The sequence below is a fragment of the Hyla sarda genome, chromosome 3 (assembly GCF_029499605.1).
Source record: "Hyla sarda isolate aHylSar1 chromosome 3, aHylSar1.hap1, whole genome shotgun sequence".
In the NCBI taxonomy this organism is placed as follows: domain Eukaryota; kingdom Metazoa; phylum Chordata; class Amphibia; order Anura; family Hylidae; genus Hyla; species Hyla sarda.
In genome coordinates this window covers 267,895,322-267,915,200 of record NC_079191.1, presented here as the reverse complement: position 1 = coordinate 267,915,200, position 19,879 = coordinate 267,895,322, and the positions used below count along the sequence as shown (strand labels likewise).

The following is a 19,879-nucleotide window of genomic DNA, read 5'->3' as shown; positions in this document are numbered from 1 at the left end:
GCTGAGCTGTTACTGTCCCTGGTATAATTTCTAGGGGTAAAAGACTGTCATGTGATGGCTTCACAGCAAAGTAAGGATTACAGCGCTCACTACTTGAACCTGACCACCTCCATGGCCCATAGAGAATCTGGAATAGTTGCTAAAGACAATACAGTTTCAATCTATAGTAGTTCAGGTTTTTCATTTAAGACACATCCAAAAATGAAGGCAATGGTAGTTATTTACCCCTGATGAGATTCCTGTTAGAATGCAACATGTTGGGGGGGGGGGGGGGGGGGGATCGGGTGCAGGCAATGCGTTTGAATTTTAAATGAATCCAATGTCATCAATGTTATTCTTTTTAGCAACTAATCCAGGTTCTCTGTGTGCCGAATGCAGCTACCCCCTTCATTTAATAACAGTGTGGTGTACATTGTCATTCCAAGGTAGCAATATGTATGGGACATATACAGTTCCAGCAGTTTATATGGGAACTGCCATCAAAGATTCTAATGGAGTCTTTCCACCAATGTATTGTGACTCTTATCACCACTGATATGCTAGATTACTTTCAAATTCTAGCTCATGTGTAGTAGTATTTGCCATTAAAGTGATTATCCACCGTTTTTTTTTTATGTGTAAGTTCTGCCCAGGCTGCAACACCAAAAATAACAAGGGATCTGGGGGAGGGGGCAGAGGAGTCTGGAAGAGGACAGTACAGGGTAAGGAATCTGCCCAACCAAGATGAAACAGTGTGTGACAGTATCATTTTCAGGGGGCAAGATGTCTGATTGAGTTATATTCAGGGGGTGCACTGTGTGGCAGGGTTATATTCAGGGGGCAAAGTGTCTAGCAGGGTTATAATGATAATTGTCTTCATATAGACACTGAGAATCTTCTGACAAAGGAATGAACCAATGATGTCTGGTTGTCAAATTCTGCAGAAGAAGATGTAGCAGGAAGAAGTCCTGGCATATAGACCAGATGAAGAAGAGAAGGAACAACAGAGATGACGTCACCTGCGAGTCATATTTATGTGTATTCTGCCTGACTTTTCCATTACAGCTGTAGTCATTTGTAAGTTCTTCAGTGATGATGGATAAAACTGTACCCTACCTAATCTGCGGCTCTCCAGCTGTTACAAAACTACAACTTCCGTCATGCAAAAAGCTCTCCAGGAATCATGGGAGTTGTAACTTTGCAACAGCTGGAGGGCCAATTGAACCAAAGTGATTGTTGAGGGTCCCAGCAGTCAGATCCTCCCCCCCCCCCCCCCCCCCCCCACAAAAATGGGCTGCTATTTTTGGCCCCTGTCCAGCCATGGTACGCAGTGTGTTATTACGGTGCTGACACTATGTTTGCAAAATTCAGAAGTTCAGTGTGACTATCCTAGGTTTGTAACGGCTCTAACAGGGAATGTCTGTCTGTTTAATCTCTGTTATACTGCACTCAATGTTACAGTTTCAACTATGGCATAGAGAAGGTAAGCAACAGAAGGAATTCCCCTTGGTAATTGGCGCAGGGAGCCTCTGTAATGCAATCTCTACCTGGCAGAAAGTTTATTGTTAAAGGGGTATTGCAGGCAAAACCTTTTTTTTTATATATTTTGGGCCACAAACAGCTCCAACTAGGTAAAACCTGAAAAATACTTTTATAGAATTATTGGTGTACATAATACACTAACCTTTTAGGAGAGACACAAATTTAGAAACAGCTTTACTGGAATTGTTAAATGTGATCTTGTAACATGGATGTGGATATACAGTCATGGCCGTAAATGTTGGCACCCCTGAACATTTTTAAGAAAAGTATTTCTCACAGAAAAGGATTGCAGTAACACATGTTTTGCTATACACATGTTTATTCCCTTTGTGTGTATTGGAACTAAACCAAAAAAGGGAAGAAAAAAAGCAAATTGGACATAATGTCACACCAAACTCCAAAAATGGTCTGGACAAAATTATTGGCACCCTTAACTTTTTTATTTTTTTATTTCAAATTACAAAATTACAATAATGCATTTCAAAATTCGCTTTACACAATATAAATAATCCCACCCACACCCCTATCCCCCCACCCACTACCAGCTAGGATGCCTCATCCCATTTCTTCCACTCGTTTTCAACTTTTTGACCTAACTTTTTTCCCTGATAGTAAATAGCTTCAAATCTTCTCATTTGTTGAACTTCCCTCTGCCACTCAACCCAACATGGGCCCTGGGGAGCAAACCATCTCCTAAGAATAATTATTCTAGCTAATCCGAAAGCCTTTATCAGAACACTGTTCTTGCACTGCATTCTAAGTCCTATCCCTAGAATGGCCGTTTTAATATCAAAGCTTATCTTAGTACCCAATTTCATTTCTACCATATTGTATACCCCTGTCCAAAAGGAAAGCAGTTTTGGGCAGCTCCACACCATATGTGACAAATCCGCACCTTCCATATTACATTTCGGGCATTTAGAGTCAAGTCTTTTTCCTATCTTATACAAGAACCCCGGCGTATATGGGATCCTATGTATCAGCTTTATCATAGAGGTTTTATGGTTCATATTGAGAGATGAGTGGGAAATATTTATGAATACTTCCCTCCATTCTTCCCCATCAATCTGACCTACTACTTGCTTCCATTTATCCCTACTCTTTGGAGGGAATTTTTCAACGGAAAATCTAACTAGGCCCTTATATAAGTTACCTAATACCTTGTATGAAAGTATGAAAAGTATTCGCTCTGACTAATACTAAATTCCCTATGGAATGTTTTCCACTCTTTTAGCGTGCTTTCTATCACAAAATCTTTAACTCTAATAACCCCTTTTCTTTCCCAGTTAACATATTCCTTTAGTTTCATCATTTCTGGAAAATTTCCATTACCCCACATTAGTGTGTAGTGCATACTACCCTTAATCCCTAATAAACGTCTTGTGAATCTCCATACTTTATTAAACATATTGCAAGTGGGGATTTTTCCCCTGTGCATACATCTTCCCCCTTCGATTAATTCCAAAGTGCTATCCCCCCTAATACCTCATTTAGAAAAAAAAACTTTTAAAACATCATCTTCCTTTATCATGTATTCAATTTGTGCCGCTATATAATACAGTTGCATATTTGGTATACCCAAACCACCACTACTCAAAGGAGGACTCAGAAATGTGTGTTTGTTTCCCATCCCATAAAAAAATCATTAATCTCACTCTGTATTTTATTAAAATGGTGTTCCCCTAACCAAACCGATGCTGCTCTAATCACATGCAAAACCATAGGGAAAATAATTGTCTTTATCAGAGTAATTCTTTCAGCCATATTCATACACAACTTTTTCCATATTTGAATTTTGTTTCTTACTTTCTGTCTCAATGGGGTAATATTCAACTGGGCAAACTCTTCTATATTTCTCAAAATCTTAATTCCTAGATATTCCAAGGCCTCATTTTCCTGCAAAACATGTATCACTCTCTAGCAGCCCTGGCTATCACCTGACAATATTAATAATCCTGATTTATTCCAGTTTATCTGAAAGCCAGAATATTTACCAAAATCCTTTATCAAATCAATAATGCTAACAAGCTTTCTTCCTGGATCTGTGACAAACAATACAACATCGTCTGCATAAAGCAGTATTTTCTCCTCCTCTCCCTCGACACCAAACCCATCAAACAAGCTGGAAGATCTAATCAACTGCGCGAGTGGTTCAATGAAGAAGGAGAAGAGGAGCGGTGATAGAGGACATCCCTGCCTAGTTCCTCTCTGCAGCGTCACTACCTCCCCGGAAATAATATTATTAAATATTAACTTTGGCTTTGGGGGATCTATATAGGGCCCTAAGCCCCTGTAAGAAGCCTTCTCCAAGATTCATATGTTCTATTATTTTAAAGAGGAAGCCCCACTCCACCCTGTCAAACGCTTTTTGAGCGTCAAGAGACAGGATGGAGTGGGAGCCACCCTCACCCCTTGCCTGCATATTAAGAAAAACTCTTCTTATATTATTATAGATATTTCTTCCCTGCATAAATCCTTTCTGTTCCTTCCCTATTAGCTTATCCATCACTCGTTGCAAGCGACTGGCCCAAATTTTAGCTAAAATTTTCTGGTCTGTGTTTAAGAGTGAAATTGGCCTAAAATCATCCATTGCGCCACTTTCCCTACCTTTCTTAGGAATCAGTACAATGATGGCTTCAGCCATAGTTGGGGATAACTCCCCCCTACTCAAGGATTCATTATAAACCTCTAAAAGGTATGGCAGTAGCACACCCCCAAAACATTTATAAACTTCAAAGACCAGACCATCCGAGCCCGGGGCGGAGTTATGTACAAAGGACTTTAGGGCAAATTCCATTTCTCCTATACTAATCTCTTCCCCCATTTTCACCTTTTCTTCCTCGCTGATACTAGGGAGCCCTATTTTCTTCAAAAAAATGTCAATTTCATCATCTGACACAAAGCTTTCCCTCGAGTATAAATCCTGGTAAAATTGGGTTGCCACACTTGTTATTTCCTCCTGTTTAGTACATTCCCTACCCTCTTTATTTTTTATCCCAATAATTGTTTTTTTCACTTTCTGATTAATAATTCCCATAAGTGTTTTGTTTGGTTTACCTGTTTCAACATATTGTCTCTCTTTCCTGAAAAAAATAGCGTGTTGAGCCTTCTCTAGGGCAATTTTACTGTACAGGTCTTGCAGCTTTTTAAGATGATCCCAGTTCTCCGAGTTAGGATTAATGCCATATATGCTTTCGGCTGCCGCTATTTTCCCCAGTATCACCCTTAACTTAATATTTGGTTGCATACCCTTTGGAAAAAATAACAGAATTCAGTCGCTTCCTGTAACCATCAATAAGCTTCTTACACCTCTCAGCTGGAATGTTGGACCACTCTTCCTTTGCAAACTGCTCCAGGTCTCTCTTATTGGAAGGGCGCCTTTTCCCAACAGCAATTTTAACCCCTTCAGGACCAAGCCCATTTTGGCCTTAAGGACCAGAGCGTTTTTTGCACATCTGACCACTGTCACTTTAAACATTAATAACTCTGGAATGCTTTTAGTTATCATTCTGATTCCGAGATTGTTTTTTCGTGACATATTCTACTTTAACATGGTGGTAAATTTTTGTGGTAACTTGCATCCTTTCCTTGTGAAAAATCCTAAAATTTGATGAAAAATTTGAAAATTTTGCATTTTTCTAACTTTGAAGCTCTCTGCTTGTAAGGAAAATGTATATTACAAATTAAAAAAAAATTTATTCACATATACAATATGTCTACTTTATGTATGCATCATAAAAGTGACGAGTTTTTACTTTTGGAAGACACCAGAGGGCTTCAAAGTTCAGCAGCAATTTTCCAATTTTTCACAAAATTTTCAAACTCACTATTTTTCAGGGACCAGTTCAGGTTTGAAGTGGATTTGAAGGGTCTTCATATTAGAAATACCCCACAAAAGACCCCATTATAAAAACTGCACCCCCAAAGTATTCAAAATGACATTCAGTCATAATTTTAACCCTTTAGGTGTTTCACAGGAATAGAAGCAAAGTGAAGGAGAAAATTCACAATCTTAATTTTTTACACTCGCATGTTCTTGTAGACCCAATTTTTGAATTTTTACAAGGGGTAAAAGGAGAAAATGTATACTTATATTTGTAGCCCCATTTCTCTCGAGTAAGCACATACCTCATATGTCTATGTAAATTGTTCGGCGGGCGCAGTAGAGGGCTCAGAAGGGAAAGAGCGACAAGGGGATTTTGGAGAGTACGTTTTTCTGAAATGGTTTTTGGGGGGCATGTTGCATTTAGGAAGCCCCTATGGTGCCAGAACAGCAAAAACCCCTCACATGGCATACCATTTTGGAAACTAGACCCCTTGAGGAACATAACAAGGAATAAAGTGAGCCTTAATACCCCACAGGTGTTTCACGACTTTGGCATATGTAAAAAAAAAAATATTTTTTTTCACTAAAATGTGTGTTTCCCCCCAAATTTCACATTTTTCCAAGGGTTAATAGCAGGAAATACCCCCCAATATTTGTAACCCCTTCTCTTCTGAGTATGGAGGTACCCCATAAGTTGACCTGAAGTGCACTATGGGCGAACTACAATGCTCAGAAGAGAAGGAGTCATATTTGGCTTTTTGAGAGCAAATTTTGCTCGGGGGGCATGTCGCATTTAGGAAGCCCCTATGGTGCCAGAACAGCAAAAAAAAAAACACATGGCATACCATTTTGGAAACTAGACCCCTTGAGGAATGTAACAAGGAATAAAGTGAGCCTTATTACCCCACAGGTGTTTCACGACTTTTGCATATGTAAAAAAAAAAAAATTCCACTAAAATGTGTGTTTCCCCCCAAATTTCACATTTTTGCAAGGGTTAATAGCAGGAAATACTCCCCAATATTTGTAACCCCTTCTCTTCTGAGTATGAAGGTACCCCATAAGTGGACCTGAAGTGCACTATGGGCGAACTACAATGCTCAGAAGAGAAGGAGTCATATTTGGCTTTTTGAGAGCAAATTTTGCTCGGGGGGCATATCGCATTTAGGAAGCCCCTATGGTGCCAGAACAGCAAAAAAAAAACACGTGGCATACCATTTTGGAAACGAGACCCCTTGAGGAACATAAAAAGGGATACAGTGAGCATTTGCCCCCCACTGGTGTCTGACAGATCTTTGGAACAGTGGGCTGTACAAGTTTTCATTTTCACGGACCACTGTTCCAAAGATCCGTCAGACACCTGTGGGGGGTAAATTCTCACTGCACCCCTCATTACATTCCGTGAGGGGTGTCGTTTCCGAAATGGGGTCACATGTGGGGTTTTGTTTTTTTTGCGTTTGTCAAAACCGCTGTAACAATCAGCCACCCCTGTGCAAATCACCTCAAATGTAAATGGCGCACTCTCCCTTCTGGGCCTTGTTGTGCGCCCCCAGAGCACTTTGCGCTCACATATGGGGTATCTCTGTAGTCGGGAGAAATTGCATTACAAATTTTGGGGGGCTTTTTTCCCTTTTACCTCTTGTGAAAATGTAAAGTATAGGGCAACATCAGCATGTTAGTGTAAAAAATTAAATTTTTTTACACTAACATTCTGGTGTAGACCCCAACATTTCCTTTTCATGAAGGGTTAAAGAAGAAAAAGCCCCCCAAACCTTGTAACGCAATTTCTCCCGAGTACGGCGATACCCCATATGTCGCCCTAAACTGTTGCCTTGAAATACGACAGGGCTCCAAAGTGAGAGCGCCGTGCGCATTTGAGGCCTAAATTAGGGATTTGCATAGGGGTGGACATAGGGGTATTCTACGCCAGTGATTCCCAAACAGGGTGCCTCCAGCTGTTGCAAAACTCCCAGCATGCGTGGACAGTCAACGGCTGTCCGGCAATACTGGGAGTTGTTGTTTTTCAACAGCTGGAGGCTCTGCTTTGGAAACAGTGGTGTACCGGACGTTCTTATTGGGGGAGGGGGGCTGTGTAGGGGTATGTGTATATGTAGTGTTTTTAACTTTTTATTTTATTTTGTGTTAGTGTAGTGTAGTGTTTTTAGGGTACAGTCACATGGGCGGGGGATTACAGCGAGTTTCCCAGCGCAAAATTTGCTGCATCTCAAGATGCGAGAAACCCACTGTAAAAGCCTCGCCCATGTGAATGTACCCTGTACATTCACATGGGGGAGGGGGGGGGGGGGTGCACCAGCTGTTGCAAAACCACAACTCCCAGCATGCATGGTCTGTGCATGCTTGGAGTTATAGTTTTGCAACAGCTGGAGGCACACAGGTTAGGAAACACTGAGTTAGAAACAGACAATGTTTCCCAACCAGTGTGTCTCCAGTTGTTGCAAAACTACAACTCCCAGCATGCCCAGACAGCTGAAGGGCATGCTGGGAGTTGTAGTTCGGCAACATCTGAAGGGCCAGATGTTGCTGAACTAAAACTCCCAGCATGCCTGGACAGTCAGTGCATACTGGGAGTTGTAGTTTTGCAACAGCTGGAAGAGCACAGATTGGAGACCATTATACAATGGTCTCCAAACGGGGGCCCTCCAGATGTTGCAAAACTACAACTCCCAGCATGCCCAGACAGCCAAAGGCTGTCTAGGCATGCTGGGAGTTGTAGTTTTCAGACTCCTAGAAGCAGCAGTGAAGATCTTCACTGCTGCCTCTGAGGACCACATACTTACCCGTCGCTGCTCGTCCACGTGGCCGGTCCCGCGCTGCTCCTCGGTCCCGCCGCTGGATCAGGTAAGTCCGCCGGTCCCCACGTGTTCCCCCCGAATGCCGCAGGTCCCCGCAAGCCCCTGCAGCCTTCGTCCCCCGTTCTGCCCGACTTCCAGGGGCGGGCAGTGCGGGGGATCTGAACTTTCACCCCAGATCACTGTGATTGGTCCACAGGGACCAATCACAGTGATCGCTGACCAGGACCATCAATGGATGGTCCTGGGGGGTGAAGCAGAAGTTGTCCCCTGCTGGAAACAGCGGGACTTCTGCCAGTTAACCCGTGCGATGCTGCGCATCGGCGGGTTAACTGAATGTCATTTATAAACGCCGGGATGCGCGAACGCACTGCACAACCCGGCGTTTATATATGACATTCTGCGGGAAGGGGTTAAGATCTCTCCACAGGTGCTCAATGGGATTTAGATCTGGACTCATTGCTGGCCACTTCAGAACTCTCCAGTGCTTTGTTGCCATCCATTTCTGGGTGCTTTTTGACATATGTTTGGGGTCATTGTCCTGCTGGAAGACCCCAGATCTCGGACGCAAACCCAGCTTTCTGACACTGGGCTGTACAGTGCGACCCAAAATCCATTGGTAATCCTCAGATTTCATGATGCCTTGCACACATTCAAGGCACCCAGTGCCAGAGGCAGCGAAAGGACCCCAAAATATCATAGAACCTCCACCATATTTCACTGTAGGTACTGTGTTCTTTTCTTTGTAGGCCTCATTCCATTTTCGGTAAACAGTATTATGATGTGCTTTACCAAAAAGCTCTATCTTTGTTTCATCTGTCCACAAGATTTTTTCCCAGAAGGATTTTGGCTTTCTCAAGTTCATTTTGGCAAAATGTAGTCTTGCTTTTTTATGTGTCTGTGTCAGCAGTGGGGTCCTCCTGGGTCTCCTGCCATAGCATTTCATTTCATTTAAATGTCTATGGATAGTTCACGCTGACACTGATGCTCCCTGAGCCTGCAGGACAGCTTGAATATCTTTGGAACTTGTTTGGGGCTGCTTATCCACCATCCGGACTATTCTGTGTTGACACCTTTCATAAATTTTTCTCTTCCGTCCACTCCCAGGGAGATTAGCTACAGTGCCATGGGTTGCAAACTTCTTGATAATGTTGCGGACTGTGGACAAAGGCAAATCTAGATCTCTAGCGATCGACTTGTAACCTTGAGATTGTTGATATTTCCACAATTTTGGTTCTCAAGTCCTCAGACAGTTCTCTTCTCCTCTTTCTGTTGTCCATGCTTAGTGTGGCACACAGACACACAATGCAGAGACTAAGTGAACTTCTCTCTTCTTTTTATCTGCTTTCAGGTGGGATTTTTATATTGCCCACACTTGTAACTTGACCCAGGGTAGTTTAAAGGAGCATCACATGTTTGAAACAATCTTATTTTTCCACAATTTTGAAAGGATGCCAATAATTTTGTCCAGACCATTTTTGGAGTTTGGTGTGACATTATGTCCAATTTGCTTTTTTTTTCTCCCTTTTTTTGTTTTGTTCCAATACACATAAAGGGAATAAACATATGTATAGCAAAACATGTGTTACTGCAATCCTTTTCTGTGAGAAATACATCATTTTTTAGAAAAATTTCAGGGGTGCCAACATTTACATCCATGACAATATACCCAGAAAAGGGTTTGCATTGTACAACTTTTATGATAATAAATGTAGGGAATTTATTGATTTTATTGGATCCATTTTAAATGGAACTGGAGAGTGGCAAAACCCTATGTTTGAGAACTGTGACCATAATCCTCACACCCCCTTGGAGGAGTAATTCTATTCACTTATTTCAACTTGGCAGTGCCCTCTCCCCAACCCATGGTTGTTGTTGTTTTTTATTTGCACATTATACTGTTACTTCAGGACACTGCCTGCTAGATCTCGTTTCCTCCATTTAACTCAACAGGTCCTGTATAGTGTTGGGTGCAAATATTCGCATTTCTAATTTTTATCACGAATACCGCAAATTCGCGAATATTGAGAATATATTCGCTATATATTCGAGCTTATGAATATTCACATTTTTCTGCATATTCGCATATGTAAATATTCACATATTAATTCTTTTCACCTGTGGGCCAATTAGAATGATGCAAATACACTTGTCAGAGGTTATCAACAACATCCCTAGCAACCAATAGTAAAGTTGCCCACCCCCTCACTGTTTTCTTCCTCAAATACACGAATATGCGAATATTCACATATGCAAATCTAACGAATACGCGAAATGTGCGAATATAGGACGAATATTCGTCTATATCTATACGCAAAATATCACGAATTCCACTATGGCCAATGCCGCTCATCACTAGTCCTGTGTAGTTACGCCACCTTATAAGTTGGCATATCTTACAGGCAATATGCCGACACGTACCACAAAGTGTTTAGTAGTGTGAACACAGCCACAAATGTAGGCCATGCCACCTGCTAAACACTGCTACTTGTAAACCTCTTGCGGGCAGGCTGGGAGTTGTAGTTTTGCAACAGCTGGAGGCACTATGATTGGGAAACACTGATTTAGTCACATTACAGCGTCCACCGAGCACTATTTATTATAAACCAACAACTTAACATTGTTTACTTCATAAAGTTGGTTAAAAAACGTTCACTCTATGGTTACGTGCTTGTACGTCAGTCTGACAATCCTTCACCTCCTCCTGTCTTCCGAGGATTTCCGTAGACATAGTGGGAAATAATACTGTGGTCTTCGATAAAATGGCTACCGCCTTGATCACCACACAGTTAATGTAAAAGCCGGATGTTACCGAACGTGTCGTGGACAGTTCGGCCTCTAGTGACGGGCGTGCTCCATACGCTACGGACACATACGGTGACGTTGGCTGCCGTGTCAGAGTGGCGGCGCCAGCGTGGTAAAGGAAGAAGATGTGCAGGTGGTGAGGGCACGAGAGCCTAGTAAGCGGCGACCGCCATGGCCCGGCACCGCAATGTGCGCGGGTACAACTATGATGAGGGTGAGAGACTCCGCGAGTGGGAGGAGCCCGTGTTTGCGGCGGCCGGTCCAGTCCATATGTTATAGACACACGGGGAGATGGTCCTTTCCATATGTTATAGTCTAGGGGGGGAGACCACACTGCACACTCCTCTGTACATCCTTATAGGTTATGGTCATTCTAACCAGTCATTGCTTGGCCCACTACTACACTATAATCACCTACTGTACACGTGATCTAGTGTTAACTGTTATCAGCCTGCTGCAGTGGTGTACAGTATGATGAGTCATGTGATCACTTCTTTGCTTAGTCCTATAGAAAGTTCCTGATGTGACCACTAAATAAAGCTGCTCAGCCCATAGACTTTAATAGGAGATGCAGGGAAAAGTGCTAGTTAAAGGGGTACTCCCATGGAAAACTTTTTTATTTTTTTAATCAACTGGTGCCAGAAAGTGAAACAGATTTGTAAATTACTTCTATTAAAAAAATCTTAATCCTTCCAATACTTATTAGCTGCTGAATACTACAGAACAAATGTTTTTCTTTTTGGAACACAGTGCTCTCTGCTGACATCATGACCACAGTGCTCTCTGCTGACATCTATCCATTTTAGGAACTGTCCAGAGCAGCATATGTTTGCTATGGGAATTTTCTTCTACTCTGGACAGTTCTTAAAATGGACAGAGATGTCAGCAGAGAGCACTGTGGTCATGATGTTAGCAGAGAGCTCTATGTACCAAAAAGAAAACCATTTCCTGTGTAGTATTCATCAGCTATTAAGTACTGGAAGGATTAAGATTTTTTAATAGAAGTAATTTACAAATCTGTTTAATTTTCTGGCACCAGTTGATTTAAAAAAAAAAAAAAAAAAAAAAGAATTCCACGGGAGTACCCCTTTAACCAATCAGGAAGCTACTCGGAAAATGAAAGCAAAAGCGTGATTGGTTGCTGTGAGCTGCTCATCCACTTTCCTGTCAATGGACTTGAGAAGGATACATATTATTTCTGCTAAAGTGGTACATCCTTAGTTTTATAATTTGGCTTACTAAAACAGCCTCTTTGCTTTAGCGCAGTGTTTTCTAAATGGGGCATCTCCAGCTGTTGCAAAACTACAACTCCCAGCATGCCCGGACAGCCGAAGGCTGTCCGGGCATGCTGGGAGTTGTAGTTTTGCAACAGCTGGAGACGCACTGTTTGGAAAACACTTAGTAATTGGTGGTGGCCTTAGCACCCAGACCCCCAATGATCATGACTAGAAGTCGTACGTATCTTTATAAAATGATGCAATATCCAGTCATATTCTGGTGCAGCAGAAGAACACACCTAGGCATATGTTACCCTCATAGCTATCTACAAGAATGTGACCACGTACATCTAGCTATGGCCCAATCATAATGGGGAATATTCATCTATATATGACTGTGGTGTCATGACAGACCCTGCACAGCTACTGAGCACTAGGGCTTAGCGGTATGACCAAATATGTGTATCACGGTATTTTTGTAACTTATGGCGGTTCCGCGGTATATAATGATATTCCCCCCCCCTCCCACAAAATTTTCAGCCCAGCGCTGCGCTGTCCCCATCGGGGGAAATACTCACATATCACCCACAACGCTTCCCTCCTTGTCCGCCTGTTTGTTGCGGGCCGCCAGCGCTGACACTCTATACTGTACGCTGTATCCCTATGCCCGGGCTGCAAAAGATAAACAAAATAAACTTTAATGCACGTTCCTACATCGGCCTTACGCTTTTCCTGGGGATGGGAATGTCGGACAGACGTCAGCCTATCACCGGTGCAGCGATGTTCCGCCTCCGGCTTCTTACATGACAGTGGGCTCAGTCTATCACCGGCTGAGGCGGAACGCTGCGGCCGGTGATAGGCTGACGGCTCTCCGACGTTCCCATCCCCAGGAAACAGGTCCGGACTGACAGGGAAGCCTGGGCGTACAGTATAGAGTGTCAGCGCCGGCTACCGCAAAAAAACAGGACGACGAGGCTGGCAGCGCTTGCGAGTGATATGTGAGAATTTACCCTGATGGGGACAGCGCAGTGCTGGGCTGATAATTAATTGGGGGCAGGGGGCAGAACAGCGCTGGCGGGTCACATATGATTAGTTCCCCGATGTGGGGACAGCGCTGCGCTGGGATGATAATTAATTGGGGGCAGAACAGCGCTGGCGGGTCACATATGATTAGTTCCCCGATGTGGGGACAGCGCTGCGCTGGGATGATAATTAATTGGGGGCAGAATAGCGCTGGCGGGTCACATATGATTAGTTCCCCGATGTGGGGACAGCGCTGCGCTGGGATGATAATTAATTGGGGGCAGAACAGCGCTGGCGGGTCACATATGATTAGTTCCCCGATGTGGGGACAGCGCTGCGCTGGGATGATAATTAATTGGGGGCAGAACAGCGCTGGCGGGTCACATATGATTAGTTCCCCGATGTGGGGACAGCGCTGCGCTGCGCTGGGATGATAATTAATTGGGGGCAGAACAGCGCTGGTGGGTCACATATGATTAGTTCCCCGATGTGGGGACAGCGCTGCGCTGGGATGATAATTAATTGGGGGCAGAACAGTGCTGGTGGGTCACATATGATTGGTTCCCCGATGTGGGGACAGCGCTGCGCTGGGATGATAATTAATTGGGGGCAGAACAGCGCTGGCGGGTCACATATGATTAGTTCCCCGATGTGGGGACAGCGCTGCGCTGGGATGATAATTAATTGGGGGCAGAACAGCGCTGGTGGGTCACATATGATTAGTTCCCCGATGTGGGGACAGCGCTGCGCTGGGATGATAATTAATTGGGGGCAGAACAGTGCTGGTGGGTCACATATGATTGGTTCCCCGATGTGGGGACAGCGCTGCGCTGGGATGATAATTAATTGGGGGCAGAACAGTGCTGGTGGGTCACATATGATTGGTTCCCCGATGTGGGGACAGCGCTGCGCTGGGATGATAATTAATTGGGGGCAGAACAGCGCTGGCGGGTCACATATGATTGGTTCCCCGATGTGGGGACAGCGCTGCGCTGGGATGATAATTAATTGGGGGCAGAACAGCGCTGGCGGGTCACATATGATTAGTTCCCCGATGTGGGGACAGCGCTGCGCTGGGATGATAATTAATTGGGGGCAGAACAGCGCTGGCGGGTCACATATGATTAGTTCCCCGATGTGGGGACAGCGCTGCGCTGGGATGATAATTAATTGGGGGCAGAACAGTGCTGGTGGGTCACATATGATTAGTTCCCCGATGTGGGGACAGCGCTGCGCTGGGATGATAATTAATTGGGGGCAGAACAGCGCTGGCGGGTCACATATGATTAGTTCCCCGATGTGGGGACAGCGCTGCGCTGGGATGATAATTAACTGGGGGCAGAACAGTGCTGGTGGGTCACATATGATTGGTTCCCCGATGTGGGGACAGCGCTGCGCTGGGATGATAATTAATTGGGGGCAGAACAGCGCTGGCGGGTCACATATGATTGGTTCCCCGATGTGGGGACAGCGCTGCGCTGGGATGATAATTAATTTCCGAGGGGGAGGGGCCAAACCGGTATTGCGGTATGGGGAAAAATTCATATAGTGCAGGACAAAAATTTTGGTATTCGGTATGAACCTGTATACCGCCCAGCCCTACTAAGCACTGTAGGTCACCCCTGCTATTCCACACAGAAATCTTTACACGGAATTCGGGGAGACTTACCAAAACCTGCACAGAGGAAAAGTTGCCCAGTTACCCACAGCAACCAATCGGAGCGCTTCTTTCATTTTTCAGAGGCCTTGTCAAAAATGAAGCAATCTGATTGGTTGCTATGAGAAACTGGGCAACGTTTCCTCGGCACAGGTTTTGATGAATCTCCCCCAATGTGTGTGAAATACGACATTGAGAAATGTTTAAGCGTGGACATATGGAGAGAGCCGGCATACAAACTTAGATTTTTATTTTTTTTTTTGCATTATTGGTGCTGATCCTACATGCTCCTATACATTGAGATTAGAGATGAGCGAACTTACAATAAATTTGATTTGTCACAAACTTCTAGGCTCGGCAGTTGATGACTTTTCCTGCATAAATGAGTTCAGCTTTCAGGTGCTCCGGTGGGCTGGAAAAGGTGGATACAGTCCTAGGAAAGAGTCTCTTAGAACTGTATCCACCTTTTCCAGCCCACGGGAGCACCTGAAAGCTGAACTCATTTATGCAGGATAAGTCATCAACTGCCGAGCCGAGAAGTTCGTGACGAATCGATTTTACTGTAAGTTCGCTCATCTCTAATAGAGATGCTTACAATTCGGCATTAGCCAAGATATGTCAGCGGTCTGTGCAGGCACTTCTATGTATAGGATTGTGCATGAGATGTGTGACCCCTTGACACATCGCGTTATGCCGGTGCAGAATTCAATTATTCACTTAGCCAATCTCCCAAAAAACAGTGGTATACTGAAATGAAAATTTGAGTCAAAAACTGAAAATTCAGGATGTGCTTGGCAGAAAACCAAACCCAAAAATGTCTTGCCCCGCCCACTTTTACATTTTAGTATAATTATATTTTGTGATGCACCAAAATGAAAATTTAGGAAGCGTTTGGCCAAAAGCTGAAATTGACCCAAAACTACAACTCCCAGCAGGTTGTGCTATAGAGCAGTGATCTGCAACTTGTGGCTGTGTAGCTGGTGCAGCACTACAACTCCCAGCAGGCAGTGACAACTACCAGCAATGTGCAAACAAGGGGCAGTAGAGGTGGGACCAGGCATAAACCCAGCTTCCCTGCCACTGTCCCTTTCACACTCGCCTCATGACTATTCATGGGACACCTTCGGCAATGTGAGCGTGAGGTCGGTGGACATTTTGGTGCTGAAGGGTCGGAGGCAGGGATGCTGGCTATGGCGCTTCAAGCCTCCATTGCACAAAGCCGGCCATTTTAAGATTAGTAATGGTGACTAATAGAGTGTATCCCCAAAACTCAAGGGCAGATCTTGGTAAGGGATACCTCATTGTAATCTGGTGCACCCACATTATAACCCTTTGTACTGGGTTTAGTGCGGGTAAACCCGCTGTCAATCATTACAGAGCAATGTTAAATCAGTACTGTGCTGGTTGGCAGGCATGGTGGTCTTCAGAAGGCCTACAGATACCGTGGTACCTTGGCAGAGTGCAAGTATATGCCACTCCTGTCAATTCACTGCTGCAAGCATTTTAGGAGTTAACTTTTAGCTTGTGAGCTTGATTCATAGCTACATGATATACAGATTTACAGGTGGCCATGCTGAATATATGTCATCATTGGTTGGTAAAGGGGTTATCCAGCATTCTGGGGGTTGTCATCAGAATAAATTCCTTTATTGTTTAAAATGGTGGCAGCCAAATTAAAAAGAGAAATTCTGCCCCAGGAATCCTCTTTCTTAATTTCTAGTAATCGGTTTGTTTGTGAATCCATCTTATAAACATTATACTTGCTCACTGTGTACGTAGCGTTTACTTCTCCTTTTATGTAGACCTGGCCTGTCTCAAATGTGTTTTTTTTTTTTTGTTCCAGATTTCGAAGATGATGACATGTATGGACACTCGGTAGAGGATGACTATGGTGTCTCACCAGCAACAGGTACACTTCAACCTTGTTTTGTGTCCCTACAAGTGACTAGTGTTAATCACCTGCGGAAACTATTAGCCCAATCCTTCCATTATTGGTGTGAACAAAAAAGAAACATATACAGGGGTGTGGAAATTTTATAAAAAAAACTACTTGTCCACGGGACTAAAATGGAGCAAAATCTACATGTCCCTCGTGACGATCCACTTGTCCGGGCCAATTTTCGCTTTTACGCACTCATTTTTTCCTCCTCGCCCTATTATAGCCATAACTACCTACTATAAGGATATCTTTTAATTTTTCAATAACATATTCTCTGAACCCAAATATATATATATATATATATATATATATATATAATATATATATATATATATATTTAGGGAAGTGAAATTGAAATAGTAAAAGATAATTTTGCAGATTTGGTGGTTTTTCTTTTCTGCGCCATTTACCTTGTGGTTGAGGTAACCTGTTAGTTTTATACTTTAGGCGCCTGATTACAGCAATAACAGATTTGTATCGTTTACGTCATGTTTTACTAATTCTGAACTTTTTCAAATTTTTTTAATTGCCATTTTTTAACCCCTGTAGCTTTATTTTTTTTCCGCATACCAGGCTGTATGAGGGCTCATTTTTTGCGCCATAATCTGTTTTTTGTATCGGTACCATTTTGGTATTGATCTGACTTTTTAATCGCTTTTTAACTTTTTTTTTCTGGGATATTATAAAAATTGCAAATCTGTGATTTGGTATTTTTATTACATTTACTGTACGGGATACATAATGTTATATTTTAATAGGTTGTACAATTACGCACGAAGCGATACCAAATATGTTTATTTGTATTATGTTTGCATGTTCTTATATAGGAAAAGGGGGTGATTTGAACTGTTAACATGGAAGGGGTTAATGCAGCGGTCTTCAAACTGTGGCCCTCCAGATGTTGCAAAACTACAACCCCCAGCATGCCCGGACAGCCAACGGCTGTCCTGGCATGCTGGGAATTGTAGTTTTGTAACATCTGGAGGGCCACAGTTTGAAGACCACTGGGTTAATGTGTGTCTTTCAAACTTTTTTTTTTTTTTTTTTTAACACTTAATTACACTTATAGGAGGAATCATTAGATTCCCCATACAGATGAATTGAGTTCTATTGAACTCTATTAATCTGTGTGCTCTGTGATCCATTGATAGAGCCTGGTCCAGCCAGGATCTATCAATGACAGAGCCAGGACAGCAGGGAACAGAGGTAAGTCCTCCGGCTACCTCCATAGTGGATCGCCCACCTGCGATCGCGCTGCGGGGGGGGGGGGGGCGATCCGCCCCACTAGCCCACCAGGGAGCATTCACATCTCCCTTTAGATGCCGCTGTCAGCTTTGACAGCGGGGATCTAAAGGGTTAATAGCCAGCCGCGGCGATCGCCACATGCTGGCTATTAGCGGCGGCCCCCGGCTACTGAGAACAGCCGGGGGCTGCAGAGTATGGAGCGGGCAGGAGCCCCGAGCCCGCTCCATACTCCCCTGTGAGCGCCGCATGCATCTCCCAGCGCAGACGCGCCTCCTCCCCTCAGCTCTCCGAAGCTACAGCTGGGGGGAGTGAAGGCAGAGGCCGCACGTCTGCAGAGCAGGGGAGAGAAGACAAATATTGTACACAGCTTCTCATCTCCCCTGCTCTGCTTCGGAGGACACAGGTTTTTACAGCCGGGGGCTGCAGAGTATGGAGCGGGCAGGAGTCGGCAGCCCGCTCCATACAGACTGCAGAGGTCCTGACGTCTTGCCAGGTCTGGCCCTGCTAAGGGCCGGACAAATTCACCTGCCTGGCGCCCAAAACTGCTAGTCCCGGGCGTCGGGTGACAGGAATTCCACATCCCTGATATATAAAGAAATAACAGATAAGTACAATGATTAAAGGGCTTCTCAACCGGTTGTGCGAGGGTACGCCGATGCCCTGACAAATACCAGCCATATATTGACCAGTATTTGTCAGCGCACAGCGGAGAATGGCCGCGGCAGCTCCCTGTATAGTATCGCAGCCGGAGCTACTGTACGGGAGCTTCGTGGTTGCTGGGGAGACGTGTGACCTCCCCTGACGTTGCGCGAATGTGCCGCACAGCACAGGAGGATGCCACACGTCAGTGCTGCCCTGCCGAACAGGACTCTGGGAAGCGCTGTTTACCTGGACAGGCCACACTGGACACACTGTACACCAGAACAGGTATCCGAACCTGTAAAGTAAGAAATAAGTGTATGGAAGGGAGGGAGGGTTTTGTATGTGAACAACATATATATTAGCCCAGGGGGATTGGAGGGGGGGAGAGAGAAATAATGGCACAAGGGCGTTAAGATGGATGGGGGGGCGCGCGCGCGCGAGAGGGATAATGGCAAAAGGGGATTAATATGTTGAGAACCACTGCCCTAGACATCTTTTCCTCAATCTAAAGAAAACCCTCGCGATCAAGAAAGAGACCCCTGCGATCAGACATCTTATCCCGCTATTCTTTTAGTAGGGGATAAGTTGCCCATTAGCGGAGTACCCCTTTAAATCTATTTCTGCTGCAGTTGTAGCCAAGCCAGGGAGCAGAGATGTCCCCTCTGCCATGCTTTCTGTCACTGCTTAGTACCATAAATAACCCACAGTTTGAGAATCCATTGTATTTGTTTAGCCTCTGTGACGTTCAGTACTTTCTGAACAATAGGGCGTGTTGCTGTTGATGGAAATTGTCACCATATATATGGGTTTTCTTGTAATTCTGCCACCTCTGTTAGTTTTCTTACTTCCAACTGAAGCTATAACCTTATTGACACCACCCTGCATTCTTTCCTATATTGTAATCCTCAAATAAATATGATGGGAAAGTGGCATTTTTTTGTGACTTACTTGAGCCATTTGTGCATATCACAGTAATATGGTACTTTTGGCATAGCCTTTCAGCAATAACTACTATGACAGGTGAGTTAGACTTTGGATACAGGCAGATTAGAATCGGCTAATAGTGAACCTCTATTTTCTCATAGAAATGACAGATTCCACTTACATGTATAGCTTTAAATGGATTTAAAAAGTAAAGTAACTGTGCCATTAATAAGAGGAATGTTGGGCTCAAGGTCAAGGATTTAAGGACACAG

The 19,879-nt window shown here is 44.0% G+C and overlaps 1 protein-coding gene and 1 long non-coding RNA gene across 6 annotated transcripts in view; one reads left to right on the top strand and one right to left on the bottom strand.

The window, feature by feature from the left end:
* Positions 1-10,909, bottom strand: part of LOC130362322 (uncharacterized) — a 99,407-nt gene extending 88,498 nt beyond the window's left edge. For both annotated transcript variants that reach the window (XR_008891359.1, XR_008891358.1), the window contains exon 1: positions 10,784-10,909. This is a non-coding gene — a long non-coding RNA (uncharacterized LOC130362322). The remainder of the gene's footprint in view (positions 1-10,783) is intronic.
* Positions 924-19,879, top strand: part of LOC130362321 (2-aminomuconic semialdehyde dehydrogenase-like) — a 137,720-nt gene continuing 118,764 nt past the window's right edge. The window contains exons 1-2 of one of the 4 annotated variants that reach the window (XM_056566594.1): positions 924-1,056; positions 16,701-16,766. In XM_056566594.1, the coding sequence (XP_056422569.1) occupies positions 1,014-1,056; positions 16,701-16,766 (109 nt within the window). In that variant the 5' untranslated portion in view covers positions 924-1,013. Of the gene's footprint in view, positions 1,057-10,806; positions 11,175-11,201; positions 11,322-16,700; positions 16,767-19,879 lie in introns of those variants that run through there. The other 3 variants (XM_056566591.1, XM_056566590.1, XM_056566595.1) reach the window with 3 other exon arrangements.